Source organism: Fulmarus glacialis, unplaced genomic scaffold (assembly GCF_000690835.1).
Source record: "Fulmarus glacialis isolate BGI_N327 unplaced genomic scaffold, ASM69083v1 scaffold3729, whole genome shotgun sequence".
NCBI classification, from domain to species: Eukaryota; Metazoa; Chordata; class Aves; order Procellariiformes; family Procellariidae; genus Fulmarus; species Fulmarus glacialis.
The window spans coordinates 26,081-40,659 of NW_009232495.1; the positions used below are offsets into that span (position 1 = coordinate 26,081).

General features: G+C 41.0%; 1 protein-coding gene across 1 annotated transcript in view; it reads right to left on the bottom strand.

The window, feature by feature from the left end:
- The window catches only part of CRYBG3 (beta-gamma crystallin domain containing 3), a 50,475-nt gene that overhangs the window by 6,643 nt on the left and 29,253 nt on the right, over nt 1–14,579 (bottom strand). Inside the window, exons 14-16 of the mRNA XM_009584911.1 lie at nt 11,504–11,613; nt 10,862–10,988; nt 1,758–1,897 (exon numbers count right to left, since the gene is read on the bottom strand). Of these exons, the coding sequence (XP_009583206.1) occupies nt 1,758–1,897; nt 10,862–10,988; nt 11,504–11,613 (377 nt within the window). The remainder of the gene's footprint in view (nt 1–1,757; nt 1,898–10,861; nt 10,989–11,503; nt 11,614–14,579) is intronic.

Consider the following 14,579-nt stretch of genomic DNA (forward strand, 5'->3'; position numbering starts at 1 on the left):
CCTTCCCGGGGACAGGGAACCAGCTAACCTCGCTCGGATCCTCAGAAATGAACAGGAAGATGGGGAAGGGGCTGGACTGCTGCACTCACTCTCCCGTGCTTTTCTACTATGTGGTCCCAAAGCCATCACCCTTCCTTTACAGCCAACTGCACGGGCGAAGTGATGTAATTTCCAGTTCCACACCCCTGATGAGAGGGCAGAGAAAGCTCATAAAGAGACGTTCCACAACAGGACACACTTTAGACCGTAACACCTCCATAGGGGTATGAGGATTTACACACTCCCACCAGAAAGAAGTCAGGTGCTCCTCCCAAAGAAGGCCTTTTCTCCTCCAAACTAGCACAGATCACAGGGAATGCATGGATGCTGTTCTCAGCCTCAAACAGCAGCTGCTTGCCCCTCTCATCTGGGGCACCTCAAGACAACAGCAGCATATGATCACTCTCTCTATATATTTTCAGCAAGGGCTCAGGATGGAAGTGGCACAGATGTTACGGTCTAGAATTTATAGAGAATTGGCAAAGCTTTGTGGGGAAGCTTATATTCACTATGAGCCCACAGCTAAAGTCAATCGCCACTGACTGCTTTTAAAGGGAGGGTCAATCCTTAACCAACATTTAAAGAAAACGCTTGTGTGAAATTCCTGAAAGAAAACAATCCACGGTGCTCTGGAGCATTAGGTAGGTTAGGCTTAGCGTTTGTACCAACCTCAAAGAAGGTTGGTACAAAGAGGAGCACTCAGCAGTGTTACCACAGATACCCGTACAAGGGTTTTCACTTCTAGGTGGTTAACAGACTAGATGCGTTTAAAAAATTCATCGTAAGAATCACAACAGAGATATACCTAAGCCGTGAACAGTCAACACTAATTCCTTGCCCAATTAGTTCAAATTTTGCATGTTTTTGTGTCATCCCATAAGATCTCTCAAGAAAATTACAGCCTTGTCTATGTGAAAAAGGTGGGGAAAATGTTAAAAATAAAGACACGAAATGTGTGTCACATTAGAAGAACAGCAGTTTCCACTCAGTCTCAGTTGCAGGATGAGACTCTGCAAGTTATTTGTTGCTGCTGTGGATGTGGAAGGTGAAAACCTGGCCGAGACAGAATACTTGGGAATTTGTCCAAAAGGTGAAAGGGAGAGATGTGGAAGAGGTGAGAAGGTCACTTCTGCAGATTCAAAATGGTTTTCACAGAAGACCCTGGGTGTGTATTCACACTCATGGAGGGGGGTTAAACTAACAACAGAAGCAAATTACTGTTCCAGCTGTCAGATCCGCCCCAAGCTTCGCTCAGAAGTTGCTGCCTCTTTGGCAGCCGATCAGCACGTCAAGCTTCACTGAACCACTGCAGTGGTTTAAGTTAAATCACTGCAGTTTATAGCTGGTATTTTACAGCCAGTTAATAAAGGCAGTCCCGAGTTTACTCTACCTGTCCTTGTAAGTCAGCAATCAAAACTTACTTACTTTTGGTTCCTGGCTTGAACAACAGGCTCGATTGTTCGTTACTGTACAGGAATAAAAGGATGATTCTTACAGGGGGAAATACACCCTCTGCCCAGAGTTTTTGTTCATTTTGTGTCCTGATACAAAAAGTGGGTCTAGCCATTCAACTGCATTTTAGGATTTTATATTGTCTCAAAATAAAAGTTAAAATGTAAAACACATCCTGTGAAAAAAGGCAGTAATCGGGAGAAAATGCATGCTCAGCATTAGCTCCTATAATGCAAAACTGACAAGAATATTTCTTCCATACTTACAATCCACTTCTCACCCATACAGACTGAGTGTAAAAATGAAGGTCCTCATTCAAAACGGAATTGATGGGTTCACTGAAGTGCAGCTCTCTGCCCTTGCAGCCTTCCAGAGCGAACAGACTGATTGAGGGCTCAGCAAAAACCTGGGGGCGGGGGGAAGGAGAAAAAAAAGCAAAGTTTTACTAGGAATAGTCTAACTTCAGTTGTTAAGCATGATGCACACATTTGCCCACTTCAGTTTAATTTCCACATGCTTTTCGGTTAGATCATGCTCCCTCAGCAAATGTAACAGCAAGGAAAAAAAAGTACATCCATCAACAAAGGACACAGAGCTGAAACATACTGGATTTATCAGTGGCTTTTTCATCAGAGTATAGTGCCCCACTGACACAGGCCAGACACAGTGAGTCGCTTTGAGATGTGGAGAGGCCTCTGTTTGTATTTGAAAAATCTCTTTTTGATCCGATTTGTATCATCAGGGACTTGATTCCTTTTCACAAATCCCATTTATTTATTTATTGATGGAACAGGTTACAGCAGTAGTTTTCAGGGTGATCTGCAGATTGCATCTAAAGTAGTGAGGCAAATCACAAGTCTATTGTCCATAGACTTCAATTAGCAGTGGTTCACTGGAAAAGTCTTAGGGATCTACAAACTGGAAAAGGTTAAAAATGTCAGAACTAAAAAGTTCTCCATGTTTTTAACAGACATTCCTATTTTTCTTCTGACAATCTTGAAGAAATAATGTAATTAGTAACCCTAAATATTTTTCACCTAATGAAACATTTTTCACCTAATGTCCTTTTCTACAGTTGAGAGATTGCCTATGAAAGCAAATAAAAAGATCAGTTTGCACAAAGATGCAGTATAGCTGTAAGATCATCAGAAAAGCACAGAGGGAACAGATTTCAATACATGAAGTCTGTGCCTTAGTGCAAAGAGCACTTGTACAATTTTTCAGCATTTTTAACCTAAAACCGTAAGGGAAGTACATAACCAAAATCATAAGCACTTGTAATTTATATCTTGATGCAGCTGCTAACAGAAGAGGGAGTAGGTCTGAATAACTCTTCAATTAGCAGCCTCCCCAGGAAGTCACCTTGTTCTTAGGAGATGTCACCCTGAGATAGCTGGCCCTGGCAAAAGGTAGGATTTCTTTTGCAACGAAGACATGGCCTCAGGTGGAATGAATGAAACAAAATCTTATTAATTAAATTAAAGGTGACACAGGCACGGTGTAATTAAGAGAACTTAACTTTCATGTTTGAAGAGGCACATGTATTGTAGTGAAGTGTCTCTGAAGACCTTAGTGGCGATTCAGGACTTACAAATTCACTGGCACTGACTCTGTCCACTTGGTATGTAGCCGGTTGTTCAAATCCTGCCTCAGAGAAATTGCTTTCCTCTGCCAACCAGTGCAGGGACAACGTAAGTCATGAAACACTGCACGGACAGGGAGTTTGCTGAGACATTTTAAAGAAGAGTCTGGGATCATCTGCCCGGAGAGATTTTTAAAGCCCACTGCACGCCTAAAAAACTAATGTTACAGAACAGAAAGAGATTAAAACCCATAACGTTTTTATTTTGGAATGTCAGTTCTTCCCATCTGCCTTCTGCTGGATGAGGTGGGTCAAATTTACAGTGTGTAATTTACAGTGTGTAAAGGCTTACACTGAAATCTAGACCAGCAGACCTAGTGCAGGCAGCTACTTCTCAGGTTGCTTTGCTCAGCAAGGCAGTATCATCACACTCCAGTTCGCAAGAGCCTACTCCCTTGGCGCTGGCTTTCACCTGAGTGGAGACCAGAAGCCATGTCCAGAACAGATCCAACAGAGAAAATTTTCACAAGTGTATTAGTAAGCATGGGAACACCATTTGGCATCCTTCTTGTTAGACATTGTTACCCAAGCCTAAAATTTATCCTGCTATGGCAATATTCAATATGTTAAGAGACAGGGATGCTGTACTAGATGGACAAGTCATCTGACCCGGCATATCCATTTATATACCAAGAATCAGAACAGCAAATTGGTGAAGTCACACTAGCTCTCATGTGGCTGAGACTGTTTGAACTCAGCGGGCCTGAGAAAGCCTTGCCTGGTTGCTCAGGGTCCCAGCCCGTCAGTACACAGCAGACATTGCATCTATGACACACACACACAACCGATCACAAAGACTGATATCACCTTTCCAGTGAGACCTCAGAAGGACTCCACTGATCTTGGCACAGACGTGAAGCACAGAAAAAGAAAACATGCTGCTGTCTCAAGCACTGAAGCTCTCATATTTCCATAACCATATATAGAGCAATGAGGTGATTACTCACTTTATATATACCGTTTTACACCAACAGCTGGCAGCAGTGACTTGGCCTGGCTTTTTTCTCTGATTTTGTTTTCATAGCTCCATGGAAACTACCAACAGTAAAAAACAAGGTTTTGAGGCTATGCTGTTACACTTACTACAGAGGCATCTTGCTCCCACCCTTCCTTGCAGAATGCTGCGGTGCCCTTTCACCCGTTTTCAGGCTGAAGAGTCATCACCGACAGGTAAGTGTGAGACTGACAGGCTCAGCTTTCTTCACCAAGGCCCAATCCTGACAGCCCAGGGAGGAACGGGGAAGAGAATACAACAGGGGACAACCTCAGATTGCTTTAGGTGGACCCCAGCCCCCGATTTTGAAAGGTGAGCCAAAGACATCTACATTTACCCACAACTGGCAAGTCATTGCCATGTCTAGGTCAGGATTACCTTAGCTTCCTTTCATAGTTATTTCAAGGAAAATACCTGAAATGCCATCCCTTGGGGAAAGCCTGCCAATTGCAAGAATGACAAAGCACTAAAGAATTACTTAACCTGATCTTTGTGCGTTAAGGAACTAATTGCCTTGCTTAAACCAGCGCCAATAAAGTTTCAAGAGGTTTTGCTTGTCCTGTTTTTTAATGCCAGTGTCCAGGAAGAAACCTGAAGAGATTTCATATATTCGAGAGGCCGGTGATTACGGAAGGCTCTATTTACATAGCATTTCAAGATATAAGCAGCCTTCTGAACTGTTAAGTACAGTGATATTCTTTACTTAGGTGTGGTAATCTATGGCTAATACAGCACGTGATGCCATGAAAATGACACAGCTTTTTTCCCTTCCCATGGTGTGATTTCAGAGGCTGAAAGGTAAGCCATGGAAATCAATATACTAAAAATCTTGCACAGTTCAAAACTCAGCTCAGACTTTCCCCTCAATGACTTCCACCTTTTTTTAACAGACAGAAGCTGTGCACCACAAATTTTTCACAATTCCAAACCGAATTTTATACTTTACCAGTTCAGAAAAAAATGCAAGGCAAGCCTGAAGTGTTTGATATTAAACAAAGATCAGTGCAAGATGAGCTTCCTTTCAAATGCCTTTTGTTTGCAGTGCAAGGCTTAGGTGCTTAACCCACTGAAAAGCAATAGTGTACAGACACGAAGAAGCTAACCAAAAGCTGCTACAACTGAAAACCAAGTGCACAAGTGAATTTGCACACATGCTTATAATAACAAGTATAGTTTTAGCTATGGATAACATATGGGTAATTTTTCATTATGAATTTTGTGAAAATTATTACTAATAAAGCCCTTTGGAGAAGGGCTCACCCCAAAACATATTTTTCCTCGCACCTTTTTTGCAAATTTAGATTTTGCAAACTTTGATGGGAAAGCCTAATAAAGCCAAAGAAAGAAATCCATGGGGCCGGAGTAAAGCAGGACTGTAACCCAGTCATGGCAAGGGTTGGTGCATTTCCCCACTTGGCGTCCGTCCCTGCTGACCTGTTGCTAGGCAAACAGCATTCGCCAGAGCCTTAACTTGAGGAGACTCCACAGCTGTATTACAACATCCTTGGAAAAATCTTTACTCTTCAGTCTTGGCTAACTCATCATTTACAACTGTCTGTACTGAAGCTGCGCTCGCCTGGCTACTCCCTTCAGTGTGGGAAGGATGCCTGGCTGAGGGAGAGGAAGACGGTGCTGGACGACATAACACCCACGGTCCAGTCCCAGCTACACAAAATGACTCATTGCCTGGCCCTGGGAAACACCGATTAATTTTTGTATCCAGTTTAATTATTTGCCTTGTGGGAATGCTGGGGAGATTACTTAACACCTGTATTTAACTTAGAAAAGATAATCAATATAGAAATGCTAGAACTATCATGATTGATCAGAGCAAGAATAAGGAATGCCTCAAAAGAAAAGGAAAGGGGAAAGAAAAAAAGAAAAAAAAAAAAAAAAGACAGACCATTGCACAACCTACAACCCAGATCTCATTTTTGCTTTTAGAAACTATGAGACTGGTTTAACCTTAGGGCTGAAGTTAACATTTTAGAAGGAAAACTAATTGCTCACTCCAACAATCCTGGATACTCTCGTCCATGTAAGTCACACCAAATATTACAGGGAGTTTGACAAAACAACACGCCTGAGAAAAGGCAGCATTAGAGCTGAACTCCCCATTGTAAGAACATCTTGTAAAGGTCTCTATCCCAAAAGATGAACGTCTTCAAGCAGCAAACACTGGACAAATGCCCCAGTAAGCAACCATGGCCCAGCTGACTTCACCTGCTCTCTTGACGCCGGGTGAGCGGCCCACACTTTCCTCTTCATAAATTCATGGCAATGCAAAAGGCAAGTCCTTGCTGATGCAGGCAAGGAAACCTGCAGCAAATGCAGCAACCCTTAACCTGTGCTATGCTTTTACCTGCCTGCAGAATGGCTATTAACAACAATACCAGCAAATTCCATCAACAAGCTTTTCTTAAAGAGTGCTTTGGGATTTTTAGATGAAAGGAGACAATGAGAGGCAAGTTACATTAGTTCCAGTGCTCCTACCACTACTAAATAGATGTGTATCCTTCTAATGTTAAGTGGGCTTCCAAAGAGTATAACTGCCTGTTCACTTAAAGAAATACGTTCCTGTGACACATTCCTTTTTAGCATATTTTCCCCTTATATGTACACTTATAAAATAGTACATGAAAAAGACTTACTGGTCTTTCAGGAGCATTCCCCTTTTCAGAAGGGAAGAGGCCATGTAACACATTGCTATTCAATATAAAATCTAGATTAATACATGGGTATTGCAACACCATTTTTCTTCCCAGAATACCGAAAACAAAGGACATTATTTTCTCATTATCAAGGTACAGGTACGCTTTGTTCCTTCTTTGTTTTTTCTCGTTAACCTATAGCTTTTCCTAAATGCTCCCAGAAGGACAAAACAGTCCAGTCTGAATTTGAGCGAAACGGAACAGCAGGGAAAAATACAGGTAGGGCCTCCTAAAGATTTAGTTCAAGTATTATACGCCTTGGAGAATAAGCCAAGATGGGAAAGAGGTTCCTGGGAAGAAGGGAACACCTTCCCCACTCTCCTTATGAACCTGCCTAACCTTTGCTTTGCTACTTCCTCAACAAACAGTAGAGGAAACTGGTTACAAAGATGTGCTTAATTCCCCTATGATGCCAGTGTATAATAAATGGGGAAATAACCAAAGTGGAACCATGTTAATTTGAATTTCTTGAGAAATGAGGGAGTGTGTGTGCGGAGGGGGTGGGGGTAGCATGCCATACTTACCATCGCTAGTCTGAGCCTGTTTTCTTATCCAAATTCATTTTGCGTTGCTCTGAAAGTTTTGGGTTTTTTCTATTTTAATTGGGCCAACTCAGTGATTTAGAAAGAGATTCTTCAGTTTGTTATGTAATTAAGCTCTTAAACAAGCAACTTATATTTCTGGCAATTTTCAAACTAAAAACTCAAAAGTTTACTTTCCTAAAAGAAATCCTCAGTCTTTTCATTTAGAACGTTTGCTATATTTGTTTGCAAATATTTTGTTTGCATCAAAACTGCATTTTCCAGAGAAAAAAAAACATTCCCTCAAATCCTTTCTTTATTTTCAATTGGTCGATCTATTTTCTAAAAAATCAGTCAAGGCTTCGCAGAAGTCCTTAGCTGTTTCATATAGATTAAGGCATTAGTGTTACCTTACTCAGTCACAAAAATCCCACTGCCACCTTAAAGCGTTGTTCCGTCAGGTCACAAAAGCACACCCATGCCGTGAAGGAGTACTACAAATACGTAACTTTAACCCTCAAATTCTCCTTCCAAAATGGAGAGCCTAGAAATCTTGTGGCAGCTGACAACATCCAAAAAGCCTTTCAAAACTATTACAGATTTTAAGTGAAAACTCAGAAAGTTACACTGAAGGTATTGCTGCATGCAATAGCAAAAACATTGCTAGATGTTCCTTTTAGTTACTAGAACAGATAGGAGCAGAAAGGGCATCTTGATTCAGGGCCAGGTGCAGAAATCGGTGTGGATGCCCAGCCAAGCTGCACACCCCGCAGGTGTCAGTGGCCTGTGCTGACTGCTATGTTTCACAGCTACTATGGAGTTAGCCCCACACAAAGAATCTATATTCTTACATACATCCTGCAGATAAAGACCCAGAGTTGGGACTTCACTCAGCTGTACAATATCAAGGTAACATTTAATTAATTATCATTACAATTTTGCAAATTAGAAAGGGAATACCCAGATCCCGTGTCCCCATTTCCTCCAGCAGATTTGTTCTGCTATCCCAAAGGACTGGCTGAAACAATCTACTTCTAAAATACATAGCTGGACCACACCTACGCCAGTCAACAGACTTGGACTGTTTTCAAAGGCTGGTAATGAGCTAGCCTTATGAGTCCCTTGTACTGCTAAAAGCATATTTTTTTTTCCCCTCTGCCAGTACCACACATGGGCCTCTACTTCTAGTCAACAGCTGGAATGCAGAAACCTCACACACTAAAGCAATACATGGCTCCCCCCGGTGTGAGAGCCCTTCCAACAGTTACACTTGCAGCAAATACATCTCACTTAAAGGAGAACAGGAGACAATGCACATTCAGGGCTTGGTGTCGGGGTTAAACATTCTCCCTCTTACACGTGAGCTACCGAGATACACACCTTAGGTCTGAAATTGGGCTGGTATTTAAAGCTGAATAATGGAAGGGGTTCCCAATGACACAACTGAATTCAATAAAGCTATACAACAATTCCACTTGGGAATACACTTGCTGCTCTCTTGAATGAGCTAACAGAAATACCTTGTAATAAAAAGGGCTCTGTTCCAAGAACAGTGCATTGCGGACAATGCACAGAATTAACTACGGCTGTTTCTGACCACTGACCAAACTTACTGCTGCGTGCTTAACATCACGTCTGTACTACACAATGCCTCTGAGCACTGTCCTGTGCGATTAGCGTACACAATGTGTGAGGGGCCGACGGGGGCATTTCTATTTGTAAAACAGGTGTGGTTCAATAGCATTTCATGCTGTTTAGTGCCTCAATTTTGTGAAATACAAGGGCTCCTATTTGCAAGAGAGGAACTGAACTAAGAGGTGTAAGCCACTTACAAAGTACAGGAAGACACGTGTAAGCTCCCCACATGCAGCCTGCCAAACACACTTCTCCCAGGGCTTGGCCCTCCCTAATCAAGGGCTGCCAGTAGCTTCCTACTATGCCAAACTGCATAGTTACCTCCTTGTGAGATAATAGGCTGGGGGATTTGGATGAGACCTACCATTTCATGTCAAAACTTCACTCTGATTTAGCAGAGCAGAGTCCAAAAGCGTAATGTGAAAAGGAGATCTTTAATCTGAAAACCAGGCTCTCAGCAGGTGGGAAGCTACAGCTCCACTGAAGTCACTGTATCTATGTACCTAGTGGAAAGACCAGCTCTCGAACTCGAGTTGTACACCCTTCCCACCACGCCCATGGCTTTTAGAAGGGTGTTGGTTGGGGTTTTTTTTGTTTGTTTTTGGTTTTCTTTTCTTTTTTTGTTGTTGTTTTTGTTTTGGTTTGGTTTTTTTGTTTGTTTTGTTCTCTCTCCACCCCCCCGCTGTTCCCCCCACCCCCCTACCCCCCCAAATCTGTCACAAATGGAAAAAAAGGACTTAATACTTGAAGAAAACTGAATTGAGTAATCTTTAAAGTCTAGTTTCGTAAGAGGTACATTGAAGGGCACATGTCACATAGACTGAGTTTGTGTTCTGTGACCAGGAGAGGAGGAAGAGTTTTGGAGAAGCTGGTCAGTGCTAGAGAGGAGTGGGCAGAGCTGCCACTTGCTTCTCTTTTACCAACAGCATTATGGCCAGCTTATCTTCGATGCTCTTGCACAGGAGCATACCAAGATATGGGACAAAGGCGCAGACATGACAGCAAGACTCCAGAGGCATATTTCCTGTGTGCAGGATTACAATAGGATGTACAAAAGGCTGTATCTATCTTGTACTGGATGATTCCTGTCCAATCTCCTGGCCATAGAGGAACTCATATCTCACCTTACTTACTGACTTACTGCTACAGTAGGTCAGCTGTGTGCTTGGGTAGTAAAACTGACGTGACCCGAAAGTCAGATGAAGACTATATGCATGTGTAATAAGGACTTGTCCTGTACCTCAGAAGTCACCAAGAGAGAGGATGGCTACATGACCTTTGGACTGGACTATCTGATGTGTCATACACAGCTCACAGGCCACATGCGTGGTATATTATACCACTTTACTGACCCATGATTTGAGATCCCCTTAGGAGGTGAAAGCCTTTTTTCTATTTCTGTAAAATAGTTAGTAAATTAAACAGCATTCTGGCAAGTATACGCTACCGTGTAATTTCAATTTTCATGTCTTCTGTGTGTACTTTGCTTTAAGACTGAACCTTGGCTGTAGGCCTAATAAAAGAAGCCCCATATGCTCAGATGGTGTGACAAAATGTCTCACTGCGTACTAAGCTTGCTGAGCTGTATTATAAAGACAGAAAAATGCCAACCAATGCAACTCGTACAAGAGAGAGCAACTTTGAGCCCAGAACACCCAAGAGCGTGCACCTACAAGTGACCATGTGCATGCGTACATGCAGCCTGGCTTGTTCCTAACCCAAAAAATCCCGTAAGCCAAGAAAACAAACTTCACTCTTTTCCCTGAGTGGGACTTTGTTTAGCGCAAGCACTTTCTTCAGACATCTGACTAGGAAAGAGTTCCAAAATGTTTGATGTTTTTTTTTTTTTTTCCAATAAAGTCCTTACATATTGAATAGGCTTGAGGGATTTGATTGTAGCAGTCGGGCAGCCACAGGAACTGAGGTCAACGTAGAGGCCTTCTTCCAGCACACAGTGATTGTCAGTGATTTCCCCTTGGTAATACAGGAGCCAACTGCAAGAATAATGTAAAAAAAGATTAGCTGCTCTAGCTGCGTATTAACAGTAAGTTTTTTTCAAGATTTAATATTTGCTAAGGAAATAAGGAATAAAAAATTGGTTTGTTCTTCTTAAGCTTAAAAGTAAGGTTACTTGAAAGGCTATGCGACAAAGCAACCAACGCAGCAAAATCAAATCATGTGGTACAGAAATCTCAGTTCCAGAGTCAAACGACGCGAGTGGAATGCAGACACTTCTACTGAACCAAGTTCTCAAAATCTGGAATAAATTCTAACTGGAGTTAAAAAAAGAATGACAGTAACTGTGCAAACTTCCCACAGGGAAAGCAAAATGCGTATTACCCAAACCAATGACAGGACGACAGTTACTGAGATGCATTGCAAGACAAAGGGTCTAAGAAATGATGGAATATGATGGGCATGTGTTATGCACTTTCAGCTGACTGAAATTTAGTAGCATTTAAAAAAATGTTCATATTACTTAAAATGGTGGCATGTAAAACATACTTACCATCCCCGAAGAACCTTAAAAGAACATGGTATGAATGATGTAAAATCAGAAACTTCTGCTGTGAAATCTATACATGCTCCTTGGAAATGTGTATTACTGAAAGCTTTGAGCTACAAGAACAAAACAAAACAAAACCAATGACTAGAAGGAAAAGGAACGCATTATCATTAATGTAAACAGAGATAGCTGTGCTCTTAGAGAAGTATCCATTCAATTCACAAAGGTACAATACATAGAATGAATTCTCATTTAAGGAATCTTTTACAGTTCCACAGCTGCTTTATTTTTAGAAAGATAAGTTCTGGGCCTGGTTCAGGATGCTTCCCAGTGATGCTAAGGCAGTGGTATCAAGCATAAGTTCAACTGCAGCAGCAGAGGGCCCAGAGAAAAAGAGAAAGCTAGGACTGAAGGATGTTATTTTCCATCCAAAGCACCCCTGAACTGCAGCCAACTCTTGCTGCAGCTCAGCAATCCAATGTTCAAAACAGGGCAGGGAAGCGTTGGTCAAAAGATACAGGGCTACTGTTGACAAAGTGTCTTGAAATCTTCTGAAACCACAGTGATCATAGGTAGTTTCTCATTCAAGAATGAGCAGGAGAATTTCTGGGGGAACTGGGTACAGCCTGGGAGAGGTACTATGAACTTCTGAAGTTCAGCTAAGCTGGTTTTACATGTCACAGTGAAGAACTTCAAGCCACATTGAACCATACCCCACCAGTAAGATATGATCAATTCACCCTGAAAAAGCAGTAAGGTTGAAAGTGTTGCAGTAAAAGAAAAAGAGAGAAAGAAAGAAAAAAAAGGAAAAAAAGTAGTATGACACAGCCTATGATCTAGAGCAAAGTCGCCCAGAATTCTGTACCCTTGGGCCGCCACTGTGTAACTGAGGTGAATTTCACTTTAAAGCCTGAAAGAGAGGCTGGAAAAGAATGAAAAACTTAACTGTATCAAGAGAACAGCTCATATTCTGTAATGGAAGAAAAACACGATGGCTGTTGCAAGAGCTACTTCCCCCTTCATGCCCCAAATTGGCCTAGCTTCCTGCCAAAGAAAAGAAATCAAATGCTTTTGCCAGGACACAGCAAGAAGGCCAAACACAAGTATCAGCAAATGATTTTATGGAAAAGCTCAGTCTATGTTTTTAAAATAAATGAATAGGTTTCCTGTTAGAAAGAACAAGAAAGGCTTAACCTGGCCTTGCATGCTGTAACTGCAAATTGGAGAACACAAATCAGCTACAGTATAATGAATAAAGTGTAACTGATTTTTCTGCAAATGTAATTGCACTGCTATGTCACAAACCATATATTTAAGCTGTAATTACATAGTATTTTCTACCCACTTATCTCAAAGCTCTTTATAAAGGAATATATATATACACACTGTCTTTCTTTCATAGGCCAGATGCTATGCAAGGCTTTTAAAAAAGATCTATAACTCATTTTTATACAGAACACATCTAATGATGAATGATGGTCTTAATTTGACAAAAGCTGGGGTGAAGTACTGACTCCTCAGTGAAAACATTGCATATCTGCAATTAAATCTCAAACTGCAGCACCCTCTACTTTGTCAGGGTTTGACAAAACTATACGATGTTTCGCTTCCTAAAAAGTCAACGGACAGCATGTTAAAATACAAATACGAGTTATCACAGCAATTATCTCTGCTTCCTAAATCATTTGTACAAATCAGCTGCTATTGAAAGAGGCTCTGTTCTTGGTGGGCAAAACCAAGTTTTATTTTTAATAAATAAAATGAATGGCTTTTTAGAGTTGGTGATTTCAGGCATTCTTAAATTATACGTACTTTGTTTATTAGGGAGCCTGGCAGGAGGAAAAGGTCAGGGGAGTTACTGAGAGATATAAGAAAATGTAGTTGCTTTTCAATTTCTGACGAGCAACTAAAAACAGAAGTGAAAAAAAGACTCTTGTAGACAGTGAGAACAGTTCCCTTAGCTCAGACATATGTTTATTAAAGGTGGAAGAATGCATAATCATTCAAAATAACTGGTATATGGCTTACAAAAGGGTCAAACATTAAGATGCGTCAGGATTTGCCAGCTTACACACACCATGCTTTGAAGTTCCAAACTAAGAGACTGTCGCATACATGGAAACTTTTACTTTACTCTGAATGGGAAATTCTTCATATTCATCCAATAGACTGTCCTTTACTTATCCTAAGTGATTAAATGTTTTCCCATAAAAACTTACTCAAAATATTTCTTCTCCTAAAAGAACTGTACCAATATGAATGATGTTCTTCCTTCCCTAGCTTTAGGGCAGAATCCTACGAAAACCAGGATTGTGATAAATCAGGATAGTATTTTCTACAAACAGTATTAAGACTGCTATTGGAGAACACAAAAGGCAAAACATAACCTAGTACATGTCAGTATTTAAAGGTGACTGTGCAATATATACACACACAGTTTTTTTCACATATTACTGGGGAAAAAAGACTGTAAAGCACAAGTCATTGAAACTTCAAAGGTTTGAATTGATCCTAAAGGTGTGAAAAACTGGATTAAAGCACTCAAAGAATAGTTTTTGGGAGATCCTGAAAAAATAGAAGTGTTGAAGATGGAGAGAAAATTATCTTCAACTGTTTCGATCCCACCGGTTTCCTCTGAGTCGGTTATTTTATCTGGTATCATTTACCAAGGCCTTACTGTGAACGTACTTGCAAGTCTTTGGATTTGGCCACAAACTGCCGTATGAATAGGTCTGGCAGGAAATCAGTGTTTAAGACTAAAATAATACACCAACTATGTCTTCAAACAGGAAACATTTCCTGTAGTCCTGGGTTAATCATAAAATTGTAGAACTAGAATACTTGGAGAAAAAGAAGGGTGTGGTCAACCTGCTAAGTAACACTATGTATTTCCCACACGCTTACGGCTATTATACCCATCCAAGCAAGAAAGAGCAAAATTGTGTCCAGATGACAAAATACTTAAGTTTTCCGAAACAGAACCATTGAGCTCTACAGTCTCTTTTGTCTGAAAAAAACATCATGTTTCTTGAAATAAAGTTTTCCAAATTTGCTTAATTAAAAGCATGTCACAGAGAGA